The sequence below is a fragment of the Pan troglodytes genome, chromosome 2 (genome assembly GCF_028858775.2).
Source record: "Pan troglodytes isolate AG18354 chromosome 2, NHGRI_mPanTro3-v2.0_pri, whole genome shotgun sequence".
NCBI classification, from domain to species: Eukaryota; Metazoa; Chordata; class Mammalia; order Primates; family Hominidae; genus Pan; species Pan troglodytes.
Window position 1 is genome coordinate 48,665,022 of NC_086015.1, and position 25,612 is coordinate 48,690,633.

Here is a 25,612-nt window from a genome sequence, read left to right on the forward strand (position 1 = left end):
ACCCAGCTGTCTTAGTTACCACATCATTCATTTTCCATCTTCTAGAAATTTGTTCCTTTTATCTCATTGTTATACTCTTTTTTTTTGAGATGGAGTTTCGCTCTTGTTGCCCAGGCTGGAGTGCAATGGGGCAATCTTGGCTCACTGCACCCTCCACCTCCCGGTTTCAAGCAGTTCTCCTGCCTCAGCCTCCTGAGTAGCTGGGATTACTGGCGCATGCCACCACTCCCAGCTAATTGTTTTTTGTATTTTTTTGTAGAGATGGGATTTCACCATGTTGGCCAGGCTGGTCTCCAACTCCTGACCTCAGGTGATCCGCCCACCTTGGCCTCCCAAAGCGCTGGGATTACAAGCGTTGAGTCACCACGCCCAGCCTCATCGTTACACATTTTAACCATTTTTACTCATTGTTATTTTAGGGGAAGTTAAACCATTTTTAAAAGAATGTTGATATCCTTTGATACAGCAGTGCCACTTTTAGAAAGCTGTCTTAAGAATGAATATTTGTACAATGATTTATATACTTGTCAATGTTACTCATTTCACAAAAAAGTGACTAACCTAAGTAACAATAGGGGAATGATTAAATAAGTTATAATACTATGGAATATTGTGCAACCACTAAAGGTCATACTTAAAAGAATAGTGATATGATAATAGCACACAGTAATATTAAATAAATGATGCAAAGTACAAAATAAAACACTGTACAGAGAGCCGAGTTTTCTAAGATGCACATGCGTAGGAAAGAAAGAAATTGGGGGTTAACTGTGGTTAAATTTTCAGCATTGTCTACATTTTCTACAATGAGCCTGTATTACTTTTATGATCAGGAGGGGAAGGTTAATAAAAGAGAAAGATCATGGCTTGTTCAGAGTGGTGAGACTTTCTTGTGAAGTGTGAAATGGGTAGTGGGGAATAATAGAATAAGGGTCTGGAGAAGTAAGGTCCCTATTTTTATCCATTGTTAGCATTTTATGGTTACCAAGAACCTAATACCAGGTGAAGGAGTTCAGCAGAAGAATATATATTTGTGACATTGTTCTGGCTGGACAGTGGAGGCTGAGCTGGTGAGGGGAGAAAGGAATCCTGAAGACCATATTGGCAGTTTTTTTCAGAGCCCAAGAGAGACAGTGGGATTCTGACCCAGCCACTAGAAGGGGGCCAGAGGAGAAGGAATAGATGTGATGTTTTGAAGATAAAATGAGCAGACCTTAAGGGACACGGAAGATCAAGCAGCAAATTCCCAAGCCAGAAGTCTGGGCCTCTACATCCTGGTGAGACCTATGACATGACAAATGAGGCCAGGCCCAGGTCCGAGAGGCACTGCTTTCCTTGCAGCTCTCTGGAGCTACCCTGTCTTCACAGTGGCTAATGCCGCTCTGATGTTGGGAAGGGCTGGAGACAAGGGAGGAGACAACCCAACTCGTAGCAGGCTACCTGGCTATCATAGGCTACCTTGACACTGACTAGGTTCCCTACTTGTACCATGTGTGGTTTTCCAGGATTCCTGTGATCTCTGGTATTTTCCCTCCAAGGACTGGGGTTCCCTCAAGGCAAGTCACCCTACTGAACCAATAGCAAGGTTGTAATCATCACTACTGTTAGTTGAGGGGTTCCTGTGTGCCAGGCACCATACTAAATGCCAAATGTGTTATATCTCATTTAATCTTCACCTGAGGAGGGAAGTTCTCTTATGCCATTTGCAAAGCCAGTAGTCCCAGTCAGGATTAGAACAACTCTGATGTACAAGTCTGTGCCCCTTTCTCCCAGGTGAACTTCTCAGTGCACCCCCAAGGACTCCTCTCCACATGTAAGAGTTCTTTGTTAAATTGAAAGAGCAGTTCTTGCCTGTAGTAAAAAGGTCAGTGGTGCAAAAGCATACAAAGAGATGTGAGACTCCCTCCCAGTCCACAAAACCAGTCTCCTACCCCAGTGGTAGCTATTTTTAAATGTCTTGATTTTTCCTCAAGATTGTCCCAGCATTTACAACCTTATGTATCCCCCTTAAAGAAACACGCACAAAAAATGAAAAGCTTAGGATACAGTCTACACCTTGCTTTTTTCAGTGTCTTGGAGATGGCTTTCTATTAGCCTGTAAGATCTACCTCATTTTTTTCACTGCTTTGTGATATCCATTGTATGAATGTACCATAATTCATACAGTCCCCCTGTTGATGGGCCTCTAGGTTCTTTTCTGCCTTTTGCTATTACAAACAGTACTGTGCCAAATATCCCCGCACACTGTCCCTGGGTAAATTGATGAAATTAAATGGTAGGTGCATTTGTTATTTTGATAGAAATTGGAAATGTAGTTCCCAGTGTGTGTATGAAAATGTTCATTCCCCTGAATCCTCTGAAACTATTGTGTTGTTTCTGATCTCATAAATGAAAAATGCTCTCATATTTTAATTTGCATTCAACTATGAGTGAAACTGGGTACCATAGCCCATGTTTAAAAGTCATTTGTATTTATTTTCTGTGACTGGCTTATTTGCGTTCTTTAGCAGTTTTTCTGTTCATCCTTTTAATAATCAATTTGTACAAACTATAAAGAAATTATCCTTATCTGCTATATGTGTTGCAAATATTTTCCCAGGTTTATTGTTTGTCGTACTTAATTTTGCTGTTTGGATATTTAAAATTTAATATCAAATCAAGGACTTCCCCTCTTCAAGATGATATGTTCTCCCATGATTTCTAGTCCTTTGAGATCGGTCCCTTTGAAATTCTTTGTGGATAAGGACTGAGTCAGGTCTTGGCCCTGCCTCCCGCCCCTTTTCCTCTGGCATCCAGGTGGAGGAACCAAGCAGGAAAAACACACAGACGAAGACATCTCCCAACTTCCTAGAGCAGCCGGGCAAGAAGCTTGCACCAGGGCCTTCTGCCCTCGCCGGACTCATTGAGCCAGTCAAAAGCAGGGTGTCCGGGGAGCCCAGCGAAGAGCGGAGCAAGCTGAGGGAGGAATGGGCAGTCCGAGAAAGGGAGAACAGAAGGGGCTGTACCCTCGCATGGGGTGGGGTTGGGGCTGGTGGGGGCCTGGAGGCTAGGGACAGGCCCAAATCTGGGGTGGGTGGTGTGTTGGGGGAAGGAAAGAGAAGGAGGGGCTGGAGCTTGAGATGTGGGAGGCGAAGGAGGAGGCTGCAGCTATGGGGATGGGGGAAGAATCGGGAATGTGCAAGGAGAAGAGCAGCGATGTGCAGGTGGGCAGCAAGGGTAGGAGTCAGGATCAGATGTGGTGGCCTGGAGGAGGAGCCCAGTTCAGGGAAGAGCCAGGGAGGAAAAGGGCGGCTTCCTCCAGGACCCTGGGACCCTCGTGCTGCCCACTGCTTTCTCTGGCCTTAGGTGGGCAGGGCAGAAACCAGACCATACTCCTGAGGGCAGGTGGGGAAGAGGGCATTCTAGGCTGGCCCTGTTCCTCACCTCCCAACCCAGGACAGATCCCTAAGCTCTCTAACGTAAGTCCTCTCTTGCCATTGTGAGGCTGGGGTGAAATGAGGGGTAGGAAATGGCTTTGTAACGATTGAAAGGCTGCCTGGTTGCACAGGCCTGCTGTGGCCTTCTGGAGGACAGGATAGGCATGGATAAAAGAAAACCAAGCCTTACCTGATTGGAAAACATTTTACTTTCATAGTGCAGCGTGGGGTGCCTGCCCCTGACTGCCTTACACATGGGCCTCAGCCGTGCTTCCAGAGCCTTGTTCTGTGGTGGATGCTTAGCGGATGATAAGCAGAGGCCTTGTCTGAGGAAGGCGAGACGTGAAGTCACCACTCAGGTCCCAAGGGGGAGAATCTGTTTAGAATAGAGCCTAAGGGGCCACCGTGCTGAAGAAGGAGCCACATAGTTCTGTGACCCCTTGGGCCAGAAGAAGCTATGGGGAGTTTTCTCTGGAAATAAGAGTCTCTGGCAGGGTCTGGACCACACCTGTTCCCCCAACACAAGCCCTGTGAGGAAGGAGCAGGATGGATGGTCTCTGGTCCCAGACAGCTGTGGAGGCCAGAGTGGCTTCCAGAGGCTTGGGGTGGGCTGGAGCACCTTTCCTTCTTCCACCCTGGTGGGCAAAGCTAGGCCTTTGAAAGAATAGGTGCCCACAGTCATGAACTGCATTCACAGGGGCCTGGTCCCAAGATGCCCCTGCCTCCTTAAGGAGCTGATAATCCTCCTGGGATGGGCTAGGTCTCTGGCGAACAGTATTTACTGTCCCTTTAGGTGACACCTGATGATCCCAAAGAACCAAAGGGTTTTCTCTCTTCCATCATGGGTTCGAATGAGAGTGAGGTACACACAGATGAGGATGAGCCCTGTAAGCCTGAAGGAGGAGCAGCCCCGGGCCAGTGGCTCTTGCCTTGGGAACACCCCCACCAGGGCTAAGGGCTGGCATTTCCCATCTTAGCTTGGTGAGCCACAACCAAAGGTGAGAGGTGGGAATATGGCTGGCCCTAGAAGAGTGTAGTGAAAGGACCTGGGGTTGCCAGGGTAGGGCTGTGACTCATAAGCCACCTTTCTCATAAGCCATTCCTTATTCCCAGGTAAGTCATGGCCCTTAGGTGTGAGAGATGCACCAGGCTAATTTCATTCTCTCTTATTCACTCAGTGTCCAATTGCCCAGCTGCTACCAAATGCCAAGCACCAGGCAGCCATGAGGGGCCTTTCAGGACCTGTTCTGCTTCTGACTGGTTAGGTCACCTCAGAGAAGTCAATGTCCTTGCCTGTCAAATGAAGCAGCATTTCCTGCCCTGCCAGCTTCACTGGGTGGTATGCATCAAAGGAGACTCGGACAGGACAGGGCTGTAAACAGTTCAGTCATTTGACATCGCTGTGGTTATTAACCAGGGTGGGGTCATTGTCCAAGAAGAGAAGGGATGCTCTCTGGGAGGGATGCTTCTGTGGGCTGCATGGGGCCAGGGTCCCTCCTGGAGATGACGACTCAGTCTTTTTTGCCTTTAAACACCAGACCCTCCCTGAAAGTTTACCTTTACTTACTATGGGTTCTTGCCACTGCCCACCAGCAAAAGGAGCGGGAGAAGTTAGGGTCAGCACTGTGACCTTCTTTAGCTTCCCCTCCCAAGGCCATCAGTGGACTTGTCTCCAGAATTTTTTTTCCAGGTCTCAGTACTAGCCTGGTGACAACAGCATGAGCTCTGGGAGAAAGGCACCCTGAGAGTAGGGCTGGAGCTTCCTCTGACTTCAGCCCTCTAAGGCTACCTGCTGCCTGGGACCCATGTGTTTCCTGCCCCAAGGGCCACTGTTGGAGAAATGCTGCTAGGGCTGAATTGAGAGGCTTCAGCCAGCCTGGGTAAGGCCACTTTCCACCTGGCCTTAACCACCACACCTCAGAAATGTGGGCCTCTGATACTCTCAGCAGAGTGCACCTCTCAGAATCCAGGCTTCAGGGCCTAGCTATCCCCAAGGCTGCCAGACAGGTTTTGTATGTCTTGGGAAAAGCCATTTCCCTCCTGGTCAGTTAGCAGACATCTCTTTGTGAATTACTCCAAGGTGCTGAGCTGTCCGTAGAGGAAAGCACCAGAGAGAATGTGTCCCCCAGCTCTGTGAGCAGACCTGGCTGCAGATGCCAGGCCAGGCTGGAGGCCACAAGGGTTCTGTCTACCAAACACCCATTGCCAGCCCATCATGGCACCACAATTTCACATTGATTAGACAAAGAACTTGCCTAGGTTGTTTTCCTGGGTCATGATCCCAAATTCTTTGTAATAACTCCCCCAAAGAGCCAAACCCCCCAAAATTCTTTCCCCTTGGTTAGCTGTGGCTGTCTGGCAAGCATAGTGGTCCTCAGGGTGACCTTCACGCCAAAACCAGTCATTCAGAGCCATCCTGAGCATTTTGCCAGATGTGCACTAGTGCTAATTCTGGGGCCCAAGGGAGGCAGGATAAACATATTTTATTTGTTGGCAGATGTGAGGAGAGGGACTGTGCCAACCAGAATGGTGCCTTCACAAATACTAGCACAAGTGCACCAGGTTAAGAATGCTACAGGGCTGGTAGGATTCAGATGTTGCCCTGGAGAAACACACAGCCTAGTTGTGAAGATAAGATGGATACATGGGAAAGAGAAATCTAATTCACCAAAACATGTAAGGTCATTGCTAAAGAAATGGGGATGGATGGCAGAGGTAGTCAAGGATAGAGGAGGGAGCAGTCACTGGGAGCTGTGGGAAGGATGGGAGAAGGCTTCCTAAAGGAGAGGTGACTTGAGCCAGGCCTGATGGGTGGGTGGGTGGATGGATGGATGAATGAATGGGTGGGTGGATGGATGAACAGTTTTAGAGGACAAGGATTAGGTATTCCAAGCCATGCAGAAGGTGAGAGGAAAGATACAGAGATAGGAAATCTTTGTTGAAGAGCATGAGTACAACCAGAAAGTTCAAGGAAGCCAAGAAGAGGGTTGGGGAATAGGAGAAAAGATCTGTATTAGTTCACTTTCATGCTGCTGATAAAGACATACCCAAGACTGGGAAGAAAAGGAGGCTTAGGCCGGGCGCGGTGGCTCACATCTGTAATCCCAGCACTTTGGGAGGCCAAGGCAGGCGGATCACGAGGTCAGGAGATTGAGACCATCCTGGCTAACATGGTGAAACCCCGTCTCTACTAAAAATACAAAAAATTAGCCAGGCGTGGTGGCGGGCGCCTGTAGTCCCAGCTACTCGGGAGGCTGAGGCAGGAGAATGGTGTGAACCTGGGAGGTGGAGCTTGCAGTGAGCAGAGATTGCACCACTGCACTCCAGCCTGGGCGATGAGCGAGACTCCATCTCAAAAAAAAAAAAAAGGAGGTTTAATGGACTTAGAGTTCCACATGGCTGGGGAAGCCTCACAATCATGGCAGAAGGCAAGGAGGAGCAAGTCACGTCTTACATGGGTGGTGGCAGGCAAAGAGAGAGCTTGTGCAGGGAAACTCCCGTTTTTAAAACTGCCAGATCTCGTGAGACTTATTCACTATTACAAGAACAGCACAGGAAAGACCTGCCCCCATGATTCAACTACCTCCCACTGGGTTCCTCCCATGTCACGTGGAAATTGTGGGAGTTACAATTCAAGATGAGATTTGGGTGGAGACATAGCCAAATCATATCAAGATCTTAACTGGAGGGCTAGGGCCTAGAGTGGACCATGGCCATCTCTGCCCTTGGGACAGTGCTCTGCTATTTAGCATTTCCACACTCCTCTGTTTCTTCAGGCCTCCTGGAAGCAAAAGCCTGAGCTGCTCCTCCTGGACCTCCTAGAACAGGGTCCTTCTTTCCTGCTGTATTTCCTGTAGCTTACGGGGAGGAAAGGGCCCTGCATGTGTCCCTCCCCACACTTCAGAGGGTTGGCTTGCCCTGCTTCTTTGTGCTTTCTCTTCCTGCCTGGACTGAGCTCCCGGATTGTGAGGCTAGGGAGCCACATCTCTCTGCCTCCCCTACTGCCAAACCTGGCAGCCCTCAACACCCTTCACTCTGTGCAGTACCCTTGTTCTCCCTTTCCCCACTTTATCTGATAGATCTCTGAATTCTCTCTTGAGTCACAAGTTCTCATCCTGCCTCTCTCCAACCAGGAAGGTGACTTGGTCAAGCTCTGTGACTCCCAGGACGCCATGTCCACAGCCCAGCCCATCTCTGACCACCACTTGCTGCCTTGGCCAGTTTCCAAGGCGCCTCTGTCTCCTCCTCTCAGCTTGGCAGTCTTTATGCGTGCAGGCATTGCCCTCATCAGACAAATGTTTGGTGACAGTGCCATCCCTGGCTCTTTCCCAGAATGCATTTTTTTTGTTGTTGTTTTGTTTTGTTTTGACTACTCTTTCTTTTCTTTTTCTCTACCCATGCTCTGAAACCATAGTATACATACAGGACAATTATGATTGTAAGTACTGTGCTTCCTACCCCAGATATTTCAGGAAGCTCACTGGTGTAACACTTGGGGCCTTACTCTGATCCTCACACACTCTTGCCACACTACAAAAAGGGATTTTATTTGACTGGTGAGTTTTGGAAAGCCAGTCCTCCTCCCACTTCTCCCTTGGGGTCTGGCATCTTCACAGAAACCATGCATTCCATCCTGGCCGTTTGTGCTGCAGGTGTTTCAGGAGCAAACCCATGGCAGCCAGCACTATGTCCTTGGGTGGCTAATGCTGCCTAATCCTGGGATTCATAACCCCACTTGCCTGCAGATACAGCCACATTCACCAATATCAGGCTTTCACTAATAAAAGTGATATGTTGGTCTCCCCATATTATTTCTCAGTTGGTTCGAATATTGAGTATAAAATTATAATAATAGCTAATACCTAGCTAAACACTTCATGTACATTGTATTTGACTCATGTACATTGTACATGTGCATTGACTTATTTAATTCTTACAACATCACTATGACATAGGTACTAGTATTAACCCATTTTACAGGTAGGAAACTGAGGTACAGAAAGGTCACATAACTGTTCATGGCAAAGACAGGATTTGGTCTCAGACAGTCTGGCCCCAGAGACCACACCCCTGGTCTCAATGCTATATTGCCTCTGAAGAGAAGGGTGTTACTTATTGAATTCCCTCAAATCCCACTATAGTTTCATGTTTCCCATCTAGAATATAAAGCTGATTCTATTTTTATTTGCTTTTGTTATATCTGTTATCTTCTATGTCTTGTTTAGATATCAAGACCAAAGTTGAAAAGGCAGATTTGATTCCGGAAAAAACAAATGTGAAAGGAGAATTCTCTGGAAGACTGGAAGCATGAAAAGTGGGAAGTAGGGGAACAGGGCATTCGGAACAGCCTGCAGACAAGCAAGTGAGGAGAGACAAGCCAGACACCAGGCAGGCCCCAACAAAAGAAAAGAGGTCTCCCAGGAGAGAGGGGCCGGAACTGTAAGGAACTCAGGAAAGAGGTCTGCCACAACTCCAGCCTGGCTGCCCCTAGCAGGAATCTCTAAGCATATACTGTGTATGGCAAGGCCTTCAGCCAGAGCTCCACTTTCATCGTGCATCAGATAATCCACACCTGGGAGAAGCCGTGTGGGTGTGGGTAGTGTGGCAAGGCCTTCATGCAGAGCTCCCACCTGACCTAGCCCCAGAGGGTACACATGGGGAAGAAGCCCTTTGTCTGTGGCACATGTGGCAAGGCCTTCAGTCAGGGACCAAGCCTAGTCGTGCACACAGGGTGGAAGCCACACATGTGCCCATAGGGTGGCAAGACCTTCAGCTGCAGCTCGTGCTTCCTGGTTCACTGGTAGAGCAACACGGGGGAGAAGCCCTATTGCTGCACCCAGTATGGAAAGGCCTTCGGCCAGGGCTCCCACCTTTCCAGGGTGAGGAAATCAACTCAGAGTTTTGCAAATCATCTGAGATGACCCAACCAGTCAGAGGCAGAGCATGTCCTGAAGGGCCCCTCATGGTTGCCTAGTGCCTGGTACCTGGGAGCATGCCTGGAAGAAATACCAGCCAACTTCCCCGGTCAGAGCCCAGTGCTGATGGGTCAGGGCTTCAGGTCCAGCACTGAATCCACATGAGAGCAAGCTGAGCCCTTGTCACCAACCTAGCTCTCAGGCTAAGGTAGGCTCCTGTAAGGGCCTCCCGGTGTCTTTGGAGAGACAAGATACATACACAGTAAACACACAAATGAGTAAAGGACAGTAGGTGACAAGCTGAGATTAAAGTGCTGAATTGTGTGCAGAGATAGCAAGATCAGCAGGGAGGGGAAATGGGTGAAGCTTTAGTGGGCCAGCTCTGGGAGAATGGGTTGGCAGTAGGTGGATGAGGGACAGCCCAGGGAGGGGACTAAGCAAACAAGGAATGCCTCCAGGTGGGCCCCAGTGAGGGGAGAGACTGGCTGTACAGTCACTAGGAGTGGCAGGCTTGACAGGCACATGGGGAGGTGAGAAGTTTCAGGACAAAAGCCCCGGTGTGTGGGTGGTACCAACCAAGGCCAAGGCCTGCCCACGGTACTGGGCTTCGTGTACCAGGTTAACCCTGGGCAAGCCACTGAGCATCATTTTCCACACCTGTGCAGGACAGGAGTTGGACATGAGGGGCTTTGAGCTCTCTTCTCTCTGCCACTTGTGATTTCAGAGCTTTGAAGCCATTGTCAGAATGAGGACTAATAGACGGAGGGAAGTGTTGGGAGAATGAAGCTGATGGGAACTCAGGGTAGACGGACAAAGAGGAGGAAAAGGAGACAAGGGAGACCACGTGGGAGGCAGGTGGGGACATCCAGTTGGTTCTTCTCGGACTTTGGTACCTACCACAGGTGACCTTGCTCAGCTGAAGTAGGTCAAAGACACTCTTTAGTCACTGTCCATTCATTCAGCAATTTACTGAGCACCTTTTATGTAAAAGACACCTTGCTAGGTGAACTAAGGGGCCCACAGGGAATGAGACCTGGTCCTTCTCTTAACACAATCCAGCAGGGGAAGTAAGACCACCACAAGGCAGAACATGCTGAGCGGGAGGACAGCTGAGGATAATTGCAGGGAAGTTCAGACGAGGGTGGATGCTGCTTTGATTTGGGGTGGATCATGAAAAAAGTGGCATTCAAGCCAACCTCGAAGGGTGAGTAGGAGTCCCAAAACCTGATGGGAGAGGAGTTGTGTCTAGGAGAAGGACTTGTCTGGAAAGCATGAAGCATGTTGGGAACAGTGTACTGTCTTGGCTTGATAGATGGAAGGCATGCCAGTGACACTCTGGGTGCTTGCTAATGTTCATGCTGTGTGAGATGTAAGGTACAGCTAGTCTGAAACCCTTCCTAGCACTGGCTCCTTTTGCAGTGTGGATGTTTTGTTAATAAAGAACAGGTTTGTGCTTCCCCCATCACTAAGCAGTGCTTAGCTTAAAATGTCATGCAGCCTGGTCTAGTAAATAAAATATACAGTGCAGCTCTCCAGATCCCCTAGTTGCCAGCAATTATTAGTCTGCTGGGACCTGGCAAGAAGGAGAGAGTTTAATGAAAGGGTGATTTACAGAGGTTTGGGGAGGGGATGGGGAGACACCAGATACCAGCAAGAACTAGAGCCTCTGCCACTCCTAGCTTGAAAGGGCACGGAAGGAAATGGTGTAGCTGGAGCCATGCAGCTGTGGTTACAGAGGGACACAGCCACTGCCAGAACCATGGTAGCAGACAGAAGTACCCCGTCCCATTCTCATGCCTCCCTCTGACATACCAGTGCATCCCACTAGGAAGCCAGAAGTAAGGGACCCAGGGTGATGCCACCCACAGGGATCTCTGCCCCAGGGCAATGAGGTAGATGATGGATCTGGGGTGCAGACAAGAATAACCAGTATGCAGGCCAAGGAGTGGAGAATCAAAGAATAACTCTGTGGGGCTGAGACCAATCTCTACCCAGAGCTGCTTGGCCTCTGGTAGGACATGGATCTCTCTACTCCCTTAATTTCTACCTCTGCCACTTCCCTGAATGGCGCAGCTCTTCTAAAATGAGTGGCAGAGTAAACCCTTGGCCCTTCCCACCTTCCAGCAGACATTAACTTCATCCAGTCCCTGGACTCCCCCAACACCCACCCCCAGAGAAACCTGGTAATTTCAGTTTCTCTGGCTGTACAGGTTATCCCCTGCTGCCCTGCCCTAGAGATAAGTTACTGTTAGGCCATGTCTCAGAGCAGGAAAGCAAATTAATAATAATTGTTTTATTTTACATAGTAGTTACTAAGCACTTACTCTGTGCGGTGCTCTTCTTAATGTGTTTTACTCAATCCTCACTGCATCCCTTAGATAGTTAATATCACCATTTTATAGACAGGGACAGTGAGGCACAGAGAGTTTAAGAAGTTTGGCCATAGGTATGCAGTAAGTGGAGAAGGGACTGGGCTGTGGGCATAGAGTGGCTGCTGAGTCTGGACACCACAGCCCACACCAGGGGTGGACATCGCTCCATTCAATTTACTGTCTCCCTGATACTCCGCCTGTAGCCCACACCGAGCCATGCACAGCTGCAGTGGTCACTTCCCTGGCCACCGTCTCCATTCAGGCAGAGGTGTTTTGGTCCTTTCACCACTTAGTTCTGCTTTGCCCTTATGTCCAAAGCAAAACCCTTTTTACTAGAACTTTTGTTCTAGTAAAAAATTAACTTCCCTTCATTTTCAGGCCTGCAATCCTTCGCCAGGTGTCTGCCCAAGACAACTAGCAGTTTCACACAGATGCTAAGTCTCATGCAAACCAAAACCAAGGAGTCACACAGCTCATTTCAGATGCTTATTGTGTAAACACACAAGATTAGCAGTTGCTTTCATGAATGTCTGGGTTTCTGTGCACACCCTACACCTTGCCTTTGTTAAAATAGGCTGTTTTAACAAGGAAAAGGGCCCTGGTGTTTGTCAAAAGAAGGGGGATTTGGTAAGAAATAAGGATCTTCTTATACTTTGGATGGACATTTTTTATTCTTATACTTAAAAAAATTATTACACTTTGAAATTTCAACTCCTTGTGACGGACGCCATGCAGTTTGAGATGACAGATGTTGCAACTGTAATTCACCTCAGGCTTTCCTTGTTGCCAGAAGTCAAGCCAGTGACTGATTCCTAGCACCCCTTTTTTGCCTACTAGTGATTGAAAGATAAAGTATATCTCATGCTGGAATTGACCTGGAAGGAACTGGAGACATTTTGAAAGTCAACCTTCCAGTTTGTTAAAAATCTCTAAAATTGACCCTCTAGTGTTGGGGACTATAGATCCACACCCAAGAGAGGGCCAGTTCCTGACTTAATTGGAGGGCTAAACTCATAGCAGTGGGCAGCAACCAGCATTACAATACAGTCCTGTGCTGCTTAACAATGGAGAGTTCTGAAAAGGGCATTGTTAGGTGATTTCATTGTTGCGTGAATATCATAGAGTGTACTCAAACAAACCTAGATGGCAAGTCTAAGTACATCCTAGGCTCTGTGGTATAGTCCTAGGCTATATGATATACACCCTACTACACCCTAACTATGTGGTACAGCCCACTGCTCTTAGACTACAAACTTGTACAGTGTATTATTGTACTGAATACTGTAGGCAATTGTAGCAAAATGGTATCTGTATATCTAAAAATAACTTAGAAAAGGTACAGTAAAAATATGGTATGAAAGATAAAAAATAGTATGCTTATATAGGGCATTTACCATGAATGGAGTTTGCAGGACTGGAAGTTGTTCTGGATGAGTCAGTGAGTGAGTGGCGAGTGAATGTGAAGGCCTAGGATACTACTGTACACTTCTGTAGACTTTACAAATACTGTACACTTAGAGTAAACTAAATTTACTTAAAAATTTCTTTCTTCAATAAGTTAACCTAATGTTAACTTTTTACTATATAAACTTTTAAAATTTTCTGACTTTTGTAATAACACTTAGATTAAAACACAAACACACTGTAATGCTATACAAAAATATTTTATTTTTATAAGCATTTTTCTTTTATTCAACTTTTTGTTAAAAACTAAGACACAAGTACATTAGCCTAGGCATACACGGGTCAGAATCATCAATATCATCATCTTCCACCTTCACATCTTGTCCCACTGGAAGGTCTTCAGGGGCAGTAACATGCACAGAGCTGTCATCTCCTATGATAGCAATGCCCTCTTCTGAAATACCCATGAAGGACCTGCCTGGGACTCTTCTTAAGGAGGTGTCCCTCTTTTCAGAAATATGTCCATGGTGGTTTGCTTGGTATTTCCTTTTTTCATCATAGATTTGCCAGTAAACAAATAATGCACCATGAACATTCCTCTCTATTAATGAAAACCTTTTGGTGTTGGGGTCCATGTTTTCAATTTTTTTTTTTTTTTTGAGATGAGTCTTGCTCTGTTGCCCAGGCTGGAGTGCAGTGGCATGATCTCGGCTCACTGCAACCTCTGCCTCCCAGGTTCAAGTGATTCTTCTGCCTCAGCCTCCCTAGTAGCTGGGATTACAGGTGCGTGCCACCACACCCAGGGTTGTTTTTTTTTTTTTTTTTTTTTTTTTGTATTTTTAGTAGAGATGGAGTTTCACCATGTCGGTCTGGCTGGTCTTGAACTCCTGATCTCGTGATCTTCCCGCCATGGCCTCCCAAAGTGCTGGGATTACAGGAGTGAGCCACCGCGCCCGGCCCAAACTTTTTAAGGAGTTTCTTGAGGTCTGCAAAAGCTTCTGCTAAACTCCCTACTGCGAATTTTCTTGATGGTGGTTTTCTGCAGTTTTGTTTTCTCTTGCCTCTTCTTCAGCTGTGTCCCTGTTCTATTTCCAACAACTCATTAGTCAATTCCTCAGGAACCACCGCTAGGAGCTCCTCAATGTCATCCTCATTCACACCCAGGTTAAAGCTGTTTGCCATCTCAACCACAGCCTTGTGGATTTTTGCAACCTGGTCATCCGTGGCAAATCCTCTGAAGTCATGAACAAACCTCGAGTGTCTCCTTCCAGATGCCATTCATACACTCATTGGTGACATCACCCTAAGCCTAAGCAAGGTTCTTGATGCAGTCTTAGATGCTGTAATCCTCCCAGAATTGCATTAGTGTCTTCTCAGTGTCTCCCTCAGATAATAGTAGCAATAGCCTGGGGAAACGTCCGCTTTAGGTAGTGAGCCTTAAAAACTGCTCTAACTCCTTGATCCACTGGTTGGATCAAAGAGTTGATGTTTAGAGGGAGAAACACCAGTTTGATATTAAAACAAAGATCACCAATAAAAGGATGTACAGGAGCATTATCAACAACAAGCAAAATCTTGAAAGGTGTTATTCTCCAAACAGTACTTCTCCATTTCACTGGCATAGCAATTCAGGAGGGCATATTGGAAGAGAAGCTGGGTCATCCATGACTTGTTATTGCTCGTGTAGTACATCGGCAGTGTGTGCTTATTGATATGCTTGAAGGCCCTGGGGTTCTCACTGTGTCAAATCACAAAGGGTTTTAATTTGTGGCCAGCAACACTGCCCCCAAACATTGTTATCCAGTCCTTCAAAGCCGTGAAACCTGCCACTGACTTGGCCTCCTTATGGATGACAGTCCCTTCCGGCATCTTTTTCCAGAATAGGGAGCCTTGATCCATATTAAAGATTTGCTCTGGCAAGTAATTTTCCCCCACAATCAGCTTATCTAGAGTTTCCAAAAATTCTTCAGCTGCCTTCACATCAGCACTTGTAGACTTAGCACTCACTTTCACAATTGTGTAATGAATAACAATTCTCGAATCATTTAAACCACCCAGAGCTAGCAATAAATTCAACAATATAGTCAGGTCCAGCCTTTTCTATCTACGTAACAAACAAGCTTTTTGCTTTAGCTGTGATTGTCATGGTGCTGAGGGACATGCTTGTGTGTCTGGTCTTCAATCTAGGTCAATATCAGATATTATCCATATCTGATATTGGCCCTTCTCAAATTTTTGTTAGTCTCATTGCCTTCAATGAAGCAGATCCTTTAACAGCTTCTATCACTTTGCTCTTGTTCTTTAGGATGGCAGCTATGGTAAAACGGGACATGCCTGACTGGTGAGCAATAACCATCCCTGATTTTCCACCTTCACAGTCCTTAATCACTTTTAATTTTGTTTCCGGGTCAATTACTCAGCATGGCCTCTTACTGGCAAAATTAGCCATGGATTTTGAATGCTTAGGGGACATGATGAACAAAACATGAGATTAAATCAAGCACAAGAGGAAATGATGCAGTCAAGAGATGTGGTAAACATGAGATAGATGAGGCTGCTGCTGGTCAAACACAGCATACTGTTTTACAGTAAACTTTGAAAAAATAAGTGGAAGGAGCACACTTTGAAATAACAATGAAAAGCACAGTAAAATACATAAACCAGTAACACAGTCATTTATTTATCAAGTATTATGCACTGTACATAACTGCATGTGCTATCCTTTTACATAACTGGCAACATGGTCAGCTTTACACCAGCATCACCACAAACATGTGAGTAATGCATTGTGCTACCACATTATGACAGCTGCAGAGTCACTAGGCCATAGGAATTTCTCAGCTCCATTACCTTATGAGACTACCATCAAATATGTGGTCTGTTGTTGACCAAAACATAATTATGTGGCACATGACTGCACATACTGAGACATATTGCATTCCTATTATATTTTTCCTTTAGTCTAAAGGTAATAAATTTCTTTTTGTGTAAGTGGCAGATGATTAGGATATTACTTTTTAATTTTATACACACACATGATCTGTTTTATTTCCTTGTAAGGAAAAGTCAAGCTCTATGGTCTAGAGAGAAGAGAACAGGCCCTAAGACTAGGATCTCATCCCTGAGCAGCTAGCAACTGAAGATGAGAGAGAAGGATATTTTTAAAGACACCCCTCTAGCATGTCTAATGGTGAAAGATTGCAGTGTTTCTGACAGAACACTTCTGTTCTGAGAGGCTCAGACTCCTTAGCCCTATGGACAGGGTTTAATACTTCATCTTGTTAACTTTGGTCTGCAGTTCTGGTCTGGTAGGGTTCCTTTGATTCATGATTCTATCATCCTATGTATCCTTCGCTGTTTTGGTCATTCCTAAAGGCAGCCTACATTTGAATGAGGATGTGACATTCTAAATTTTAGTACTGCTCACAGTGGGCCTTCTAAGCTTCCCAACTCTAGCACATTAAAGCTTTGAAATAACAATGAAAAGTAAGTAAGCTTTAATGTGCTGGAGTTACATTGGAAAAATTACAAATCTTCAAAGCAGGTGAGATCTTGCAAGATTATCAGATTAAGAGTTTCTTGATAAGAGGAAGTTCTCAATGAATTAAAATTTAATCAACTTTGTAGAAATGAAGAGCTCCTCAGTTTCCTGTCAATCAAAGTGGAAGACAGGACCTGGCATCTACCTCTTGGAACTCCAAATCTGACTGGAGGCACACGTACAAAAACAAGGCAAGTGAATAAAACACCATACAAGCAGAGTGAGTTTGTGGACCCAGATTTCCAGCAATGAACAGTCCATGACCTCTCACATACTTCCTAGTATTTATGAGATGCTGGCCTGGCTGAAGGCAAGCATATAACATGACCATTCAACTCTGCCCCATTAACAGTGGGCCCTAATCCAAGTAGCCAGCTGAGGTTTCTTCTGGGCATGAGTTGTCTGATGGAGAATAAGATGGGAGCTCTGGCCAAAGGCTCTTTCACACTCATTACACTGATAGGGTTTCTCCCCTGTGTGAATTCTCTGATGCACAATAAGGTATGAACTACAACTGAAAGCTTTGCCGCATTCATTACACTCAAATGGCTTCTCCCCCGTGTGGATCCTCTGATGGACAGTGAGGCCTGAACTCCAGCTGAAGGCTTTCCCACACTCACCACATTCAAAAGATTTCTCTCCAGTGTGGATGCCCTGATGAACTATGAGATTTGAGCTCTGGCTGAAGGTCTTCCCACATTCCTGGCATTCATAGGGTTTCTCACCAGTATGGATCCTCTGATGTTGTATGAGGTGTGATCTCTGTCTGAAACCTTTTCCGCATTCATTACATAGGAAAGGTTTCTCCCCTGTGTGAATTCTTTGGTGCACGATAAGGCTTGCACTCTGACCAAAGGCTTTTCCACACTCCTTACAGATAAAGGGTTTCTCTCCTGGGTAGTTTTGTTGCCCTCTTTCCTTGTCAAGGGCACTCCTGTCTCTGAAGGCAACACCTGTGGAAACTCTCTTCCTTCTCCTTGCTCTGGGTCCTGCCTGGCTTCCCTGATGCCTCTTTGCACTTCCCTTCCCCGCTAGGGCTTCTCTAAACCTGGCTGCCGGAGGGGCTACACTCTGAAGCCTTTCGTAAGTTGTGACTTGTATTTTGACTTCTGAAACTGGCCCCTTGTTCTTCTCCCTGTGAATTCTCGAATGTGAAATACTTTTTGAGCTTAGATTAAAGAAGTTATCAAATTCTTTACCTTTCTGGCTTTCCTTCTCTAGGGAGATTTTTACATCCTTGATTTCTGCTGGCCTTATATTTCTAGTCCTCGTCCTCAGTATCTCCCTGGATCTCTCTGATGAATATTCAAACTGTCTTCCCAATTTTTGAATGCTCCAATCTTGCATTCTTGGGAATCATTATTCCAGAGTGCTCTGGAGGTGGCTCAGTGTATCTCTGTTTCTTCTGATACTTCCTGCTTTGGAACAAACTCCTTGATATCTGATTTGGTTTCATATTCTAACAAGAGATACAGAAAACAGAAATATCACCTGTTTCCTATGGTGGAGACAAAACATCTTTAAGTGATACTAATGTATACTCTAGACATTTGTGATGCTTACATATCAATAGCACATGTACACTCCTAGTGTGACTGCAAAAGGTCAGCAGACAGCCAGGAAGGGCAGAGGAGAGAGGCAGCAGTGTTTGGCATTCACAGACACTGCAAAGGATGAAAATGTTCCTTTTCCTCGGCGTGAGGCTCTGGCGGGTTATAAATACCTCTCAATTTGGGACAGAGAATGGCCTGATTCCACGGACTGCTCACACCTTTCCTTATCCATCTTCTTGTGTTTCTGAGCCAAGCTGCACCTCAAAGTGCTGCACAACCTTTGGGAGTGCTGCTTGGTTCTCAAACAGCCAGGTGGAGCTCAGGAGGCTGTCCTGTATTATGGGGAACTCAAGATGTACAGACCTGAGGGAAAGTTTTCATATTTCTGCTGAAAGTGAGCTTGGAAAGAGCCTTCTGGGCTTTTTTTTTTTTCCCATTCCTTCCCCTTTTTCCTTTTCCCATTTCTTATGCATTATTTCCTTCCCCTCACTTCCCCTGTTCCCTTCTGCTTCCTCCTTTCTCCCTTTTTCTTCCTCAACTCCTGTCATCCTTTCCACTCCTCCTCTAATCTCTATTTTTACTTTAAAACTCTTCTCTTGGCTCATGCCAGTAATCCTAGCATTTTGGGAGGCCAAGGCAGGAGGATCACTTGAAGCCAGTAATTCAAGATCTGCCTGGGCAACACAGCAAGACTCCGTCTCTACAAAAAATAATAAAAATTAACCGGGCATGGTGGTGTGCACCTGTGGTCCCAGCTACTTGGGAAGCTGAGGTGGGAGGATCACTTGAGCCTAGGAGTTCAAGGCTGCAATGAGCTGTGATTGTACCACTGCATTCCAGCCTGGGCAATAGAGCAAGATTTGTCTCAAGAAATCTAAGATACAAGAAAAATAAAAAATAAATAAAAATAAACTCTTTTCTCATTCCTGTTTTGGAATAAACTCTCATAACCTCTAATTCTCTGTGCCATCATCACTGAGGTCAACCTTATACCTGTTGAAGAGAGCCACTCACCCACTCAACAATTTGTTCAGGCTTGGTAAGCCTCAGAATTTGGGGAGACTCCCAAATATAGTATATCCTCCTGAGTTCTCAGGGCTGTGAAGATGTACTTTGCAACTGTGTCCAGAGCTGACTTTAAAGTATCTTATACCGAAGTGTAAAGACCCTCAGGGCTCTCCATGCTGTAAAATCCCTGAAGCTGCAGACCCTCCCCAGCACTGAGAGCCAGCAGAGACCCCACTGCCTCTGCAGAGAAGGCAACCCTGAATGGCAAGGGTGACAGGGGCTGTACTCAGGTCATCCCCACCAAATTCTAGCTTCCAGTTCCAGTTTCAGAGCAGGTGCCAAATGGGGCCTCGGTAAGGAGCTGCTGCCACCAGATAGAGATAGAAATTCCAGGCTCAATTCTGTGGCTGTTGCCTCTGACTTCTCTCCAGCAGCCCTGACCCAGGTTCTCTTTTTTTTTTTGAGACGGAGTCTCGCTCTGTCACCCAGGCTGGAGTGCAGTGGTGCAATCTCGGCTCACTGCAAGCTCTGCCTCCTAGGTTCACGCCATTCTCCTGCCTCAGCCTCCCGAGTAGCTGGGACTACAGGTGCCTGCCACCACGCCGGCTAATTTTTTGTATTTTTTAGTAGAGATGGGGTTTCACCGTGTTAGCCAGGATGGTCTCGATCTCCTGACCTCGTGGTCCGCCCGCCTTGGCCTCCCAGAGTGCTGGGATTACAGGCATGAGCCACCGCGCCCAGCCGCCCTGACCCAGGTTCTCTAAGGGTGTCCTATGGGAACTAAGCTAACCCCCAGAGGAGAGATGCTACTTCCTCTGGGTCAGAAGACAAGAAGTGGGTACCATATCACCTTCAACTCCCATGTTTAAGAGCCTGGGACAAAGAGGAGGGTTGATGTTCTCCCTTCATTTCAGATTAGCCACTGGATGTGGTGCAGTGAGGCAACCTGCCCACATTCCATGGCAGGCAGGTAGGGAGCAGAGCTGGGCCCAGACCCCAGGTCTCCTCCTTCCTGGGGATCTTCATAATAACACCCTCAAATCTCCATCATGCGACTGTCCCACTTAGCAAGACCCTAAGGCATCCTGGCACCCCACCCCTTTGCCCATGTCTGCTCCTTGCCTCAATGTTAGTAGGGGCCACATCAGCCAACAAGCCTCAAAAAAATCCGCAGGGAGAATGAGGTTTGAGGAAAAAAATTCCAAGAGCAGCCCTATCTCAAGCTGTGGAGGACTGTGAAATAAAGGAAGAGGAAGAGAAAAACTGGAGACTAAACTTCATTACAGGGAAAGGAGTCCCTGTCCTCTTTCCCCAGGGAATGGTGAGGATGGGAAGGAGGTCAAGACATCTCTCTCGTTTTCATCCAAATTAACAAAGTATTAGCTAGCCAAGACTTGCCTGTCTCCCGGGAACTAAAAGTCCAGTGGGGTGATGGTTATGTAAAGAGATAATTAAAGTACAAGTCGAATTGAGTTAAGAGAAGGCTGGTGAGGAAAAGACAACTTATAGCTCAAGAGGGCATGACAGCAATTGACTAAGACTTCCTGGGAGGTGGCATTTGAGCTGGGTCTTGAAAGGAGCTAGGATTTGAAAGGGTAGAAAGCTTGGAGGTTGGGCATGGAGGTTTTCTTTCAGGTGAAGAAAACAAGATGGGCAAAGGCACAATAATGGAAAAGCAGAGATTGTTGGGAGAAGTCTGTCAGTGTCATTTGTAGTGTAGTGGGAAACAAAGCTGGAAAGGGAAATCAGTCAAATCAGGTAGGGCCTGGAATGCCACACTAAAACCTTCACACTTTATTTAAAAAGTCTAGAATTCACATAGGGATGTTCTCTCTGGTGTCTGAACATTCTGTTGTTCACCTCCTGCAAGTCAAGTGTTCCCTGGCCTATTGACAACAGGCCTGTCTGGAGGTAACTCCCACCCCCTGTTACCCTGGCCTGGGTCTTCACCTAGCTCCAGGCATCCCTGTAGTCCTTCTTCTCCTTTACTGTCCCTGGTCCTGCCACTAGGAAAAAGGTTTCCGTTATTGTGATGATTGTAAACATTACCCTCACTCTGGTGAGGGCCTGCCCTGGGACACTTCCTGAACTTCTGTGGCTCCTGGACAGGCAAGGGGTGGTCAACTAAGGAGGAAGACATCAGAAACCACTGTTGACAAAGAGAAATGGCCAGCTGGGGGCCCCCAGCATAATTGGCCCAGCTATCCAAGGCCAGGCCTTGACTCCCAAGTTCTAAGAAGAGAGTCTGAGGCCGAAACTGCTGGGATGTCTGCCAAAACCTTGCTTAGCAGAAGACCTCTTTTCTTTTTAATCAATCTGGCAATCTTTCATAAATTCTAGGATATAAAATCCAGAGCTGCTCTGGTGAACACGTAAGCAGGCCCCTGATCTACCTGCTTAGCTGCCTGACAGTCCTGCCAGTGGGTCCCAAAAGCATCATTGCTGGACAAGATGGTGGCTCACGTCTCTTCTAGCCCTCGTTTTTTCTACGACTACTAAAAATTCTAAAAACAAAAAAATCTGACTCTAGGAAGACAGAACCCTTTGCATATCTTCTTTAATGATATGCACTGGGCCTGACAGGCAGGAAGCCCCAGAGTACAGCAGACAGGGATTTTCTTTTCTTCATCTCCACTGATGGAGCTTGTTTTGGTTCCTACTCCCACTGGGTATAAGGAGCCAAGGGACAGGTGACTGTGGGAAGCTGGCACTGTCACTACCACCAGAGATGAGGGGAATGAGGAGGGCTGAGGGAAAAACCCAGAACATTTAGGGGAGGAAATCATACTGGCTCTAAAATTTCTGAATATTTAGGCAAATTTTAGAAAAAGCACGAGAAAAAAATAGGAAGTTGTCTCATCAGTTCTCCCACTTTTGCTTTTCAAGTTCCTACCAGCAGTGGCTTTTTCTATGTTCAGTGTCTATTTGGTTAGAAATGTTATTGTTGGCCAGGTGCAGTGGCTCACGCCTGTAATCTCAGCACTTTGGGAGGTCAAAGCGGGCAGATCACGAGGTCAGGAGATCGAGACCATCCTGGCTAAACGGTGAAACCCCGTCTCTACTAAAAATACAAAAAATTAGCCGGGCATGGGGGCGGGCGCCTGTAATCCCAGCTACTTGGGAGGCTGAGGCAGGAGAATGGTGTGAACCCAGGAGGCGGAGCTTGCAGTGAGCCGAGATCACGCCACTGCACTCCAGCCTGGGTGACAGAGCGAGACTCTGTCTCAAAAAAAAAAAAAAAAAAAAGAAATGTTATTGTTATGTTCCCTCCCAAGTGATGAGAGGTCTCTCATGGCATGTGACTTCTGTAGTATGTGGAGATCAACCTGTGAAGGAGAATGAAGATACTGAAGAGGTCTTGAACAAGAACACACCTCTCAAAGGAGCGGGTGTCTCCCTTGTTCACAGCCATGTCTCCCACTGGAGCCCTGGATCCCATTCTTCCAGATTCTTCAGAAAACTCCACTAATTATCCCTTCCTCTCTGCCCTGTACCACCAACCTCTTGCTGTCTCCTGAGTCCTTCCTGGTTGCCTATAAACATACTCAAACCTCACGCACTCTAAAAACAACCCTCTTTTACCACTTGTTTCTCTCAAGCTCAGGCCACATGTCTTCTCTTCTCATTCAAACCTTAGAAGAAAAAAAAAAATCTTAAGTGCTTCATCTTTCAGGCACTCCTCAACCCACTGCACACAGTCTGTAGTCCCAACCACTCTATAGAAACAATCTGAAGATGCTAGTGCTTTCTTTCCTAATCGTCAAATCTAAGAGTTGCTTTTCAGTTCTCCCTATTTGATTCTTATGTAGTATATAAACCACTATATTCCCTCGAACTGCTTTATTGACTCCTATGTTCTTGAATGACAGTGTCCCTGGGACTCTATCTTAACCAATTTCTTCCTCTCACTCTAGATCTAAGTCAGAGGTTAAAGACCCATGCCTTGGGGACCAGGCAGGGAATATAAAGGAATGAAAAGAGTGGGACTATATTAAACAACAGGGAGGAGGAAGACGAACGGGAGCGTGCATGCCCCTCTAAGGGGGCGCCTGCTGTTCACTCTAGCCTAATGCCTTACAAGAATGTGAGCCAAGTGTTGCCAAATCTTCCAGACTTCCAAGAAACACCACAAATCTAGATTTTCACATAGCATCTAATGATGAAAAGCTGGTGACTAATTCAATTTTTCAAAACTACTGTTCAGGACAAACAAAACACATCAGTGAATCTGATCTGGCCCATGAGCATCTAGTTTGTGGTCTCTGCCCTAAGTTCTGCCATTCACTCTTTTGGTCATAACTTTCACCTGTTAGTTATGATTTCCAAATTTCACATCTCATCAGCTTTTTCTTTAGCCCCAAAGACATCAGCCAATGTCTTCTGGAACGTGACATCACTGACCATGTTCAAAGCTGAGCTGATCATCTTTCTCCTAAAACGTCCCACTGTTCCTCTTATGTTCTCATCTCAGTTAACAATACCATCGTCCATCCTGTCACAAGCCAGAAACCTGAGAGAGTCCTTGCCTTCTCTCTCTCCCTTACTCTTCAAAGTCGTCTTTGAGAGGAAGAGCTGGTAACACAGCCTGAAAAAAGCCTCAGGGCCTGAATTTCCATGCTGGCTCTGCCACTTAGGGGCTGTTTGCCCTTAGGCAGATTAACCCCTCTCATTTTTTCTTAATAGGAATAATAGTACCTACCTCATAAGGTTGCTGTCAGGATTAAATGAAACAAGCATCTAGAACAGTGCCTGGCCCACGCTAAGCATTACACAAGCACTTGCTATTATTTTGCCTCTTTAATGCTCCTTAAATCTACACAGTTCAGACATTCAGACATTCAGACTTATGGGACACTTATGACTGCCACCTGCACCTACACTACTTTCCTCCCGCCCGCATCCCATTTCTAGTCCCCAGTTCACCCTAACAACAAGCCCTTCAGACACACCCACCAGTGTGCCCACGTCAATTTACCATTGCCATGGCAACACCCCGGAGTTACTGCACCTTTCCATGGCAGTGACCCAATGACCCAAAAGTACTACTCCTTCCCTAGAAAGTTCTGCATAAGCCGCCCCTTAATCTGCATGCGATTAAAAATGAGTATAAATATGACCGCAAAACTGCCCTTCAAGCAGTTGACGAGCGACTTTCCCCTTACATCAAGTGCACAGTAAGCCCAAGCGCCGGGGCCGCGGGGATTCCCGCTAGTCACTCCCGCCACTACCGCCACCCAGCCCCGCCGCCAGCGCAGCCCGCAGCCCCGGCAAGCCTGCGCCCGCTCGGCCCCGGTCTCTTTCGCTCACCAGAGGCTGCGGGGCGCCTGGCCCCGCACACCCAAGAAACACTGCCACCGCGACGCGCCTGCCCCCAGGATCCTCTCGCGAGCTTCAGTACCCAGGGAAGATGGGCCGTCCCGGAAGTGCGGCCGGGGCGACTTGCAGGCCCCTCGCCGACCGCTCTAGGAATCTCGGAGGTCTTTTGACCTCGACGCCTCCTTACCTGGGTCTCCTACATCTGACCTATCCATTCCAATTAAAAATCTGCGATGTGTTTAGGGGTGGGAGAACAATCTACTATCTACACAAAGGCCTCAGAGAATGTTGGGGAAAAAATTAAAGTCTTAGATATTGACATGTTTAACTTTTACTTCTTTTACAATGTAAAAGTGTCTCTCTACAGCTCCTTTATTTTTGAGAGGTGCTTATAGAAGATACGATTCAGGTTAGAAGATTCAAGTTAGAAAATTCTCTCTAGTCAATGCTCTCCAACCCGTTGCAGTAGGATTGGGATGGAACTGCTGAGGTAGCAAGCAGGACTTGACTCCAGAGGCCGGGTCAGACACTCGACCAAATTGAGGACTAACTAAGACAGAGCCAGGTGGAAGCAGCTTTCAGTCAGACACACCCACCAGTGTGCCATGTCAATTTACCATTGCCATGGCAACACCCCGGAGTTACTGCACCTTTCCATGGCAGTGACCCAAAAGTACTACTCCTTCCCTAGAAAGTTCTGCATAAGTCGCCCCTTAATCTGCATGCGATTAAAAATGGGTATAAATATGACTGCAAAACTGCCCTGAGCTGCTACTGTCTGCCTACAGGGTAGCCCTCCTTTGCAGGAGCGGTTACAGAGCTGTAACACCGCCTCTTTGAAGGGGTTTTTTCTTCTACCTCTGGCTTGTCCTTGAAGTCTTTCCTGGGCAAAGCCAGGAACCCTTGTGGGCTAAGCTCCACTTTGGGGCTTGCCTGCCTTGCATCACCGTGAAGCTACTTGAGTTGTCAAATAAAAAACAAACTCAGACATAGATAAGACAGGCTTTATTCAAAAGGACAATTGCAAATGGGAGAAAGGTACTACTACAATAGGGAGAGGAGGACTATTGCAATAGAGAGAATGCTT

General features: G+C 46.7%; 1 protein-coding gene across 6 annotated transcripts in view; it reads right to left on the minus strand.

Moving 5' to 3' along the window:
* Positions 1-24,682, minus strand: part of LOC104001151 (zinc finger protein 239) — a 30,233-nt gene extending 5,551 nt beyond the window's left edge. Inside the window, exons 1-3 of one of the 6 annotated variants that reach the window (XM_063806745.1) lie at positions 24,517-24,682; positions 22,584-22,841; positions 15,767-18,107 (exon numbers count right to left, since the gene is read on the minus strand). In XM_063806745.1, coding sequence (XP_063662815.1) covers positions 16,994-17,995 — 1,002 coding nt within the window. In that variant the 5' untranslated portion in view covers positions 17,996-18,107; positions 22,584-22,841; positions 24,517-24,682 and the 3' untranslated portion in view covers positions 15,767-16,993. Of the gene's footprint in view, positions 1-15,766; positions 18,108-22,583; positions 22,842-23,908; positions 24,149-24,516 lie in introns of those variants that run through there. The other 5 variants (XM_063806746.1, XM_054680626.2, XM_063806747.1 and 2 more) reach the window with 5 other exon arrangements.
* Positions 24,683-25,612: the final 930 nt, after the last annotated feature.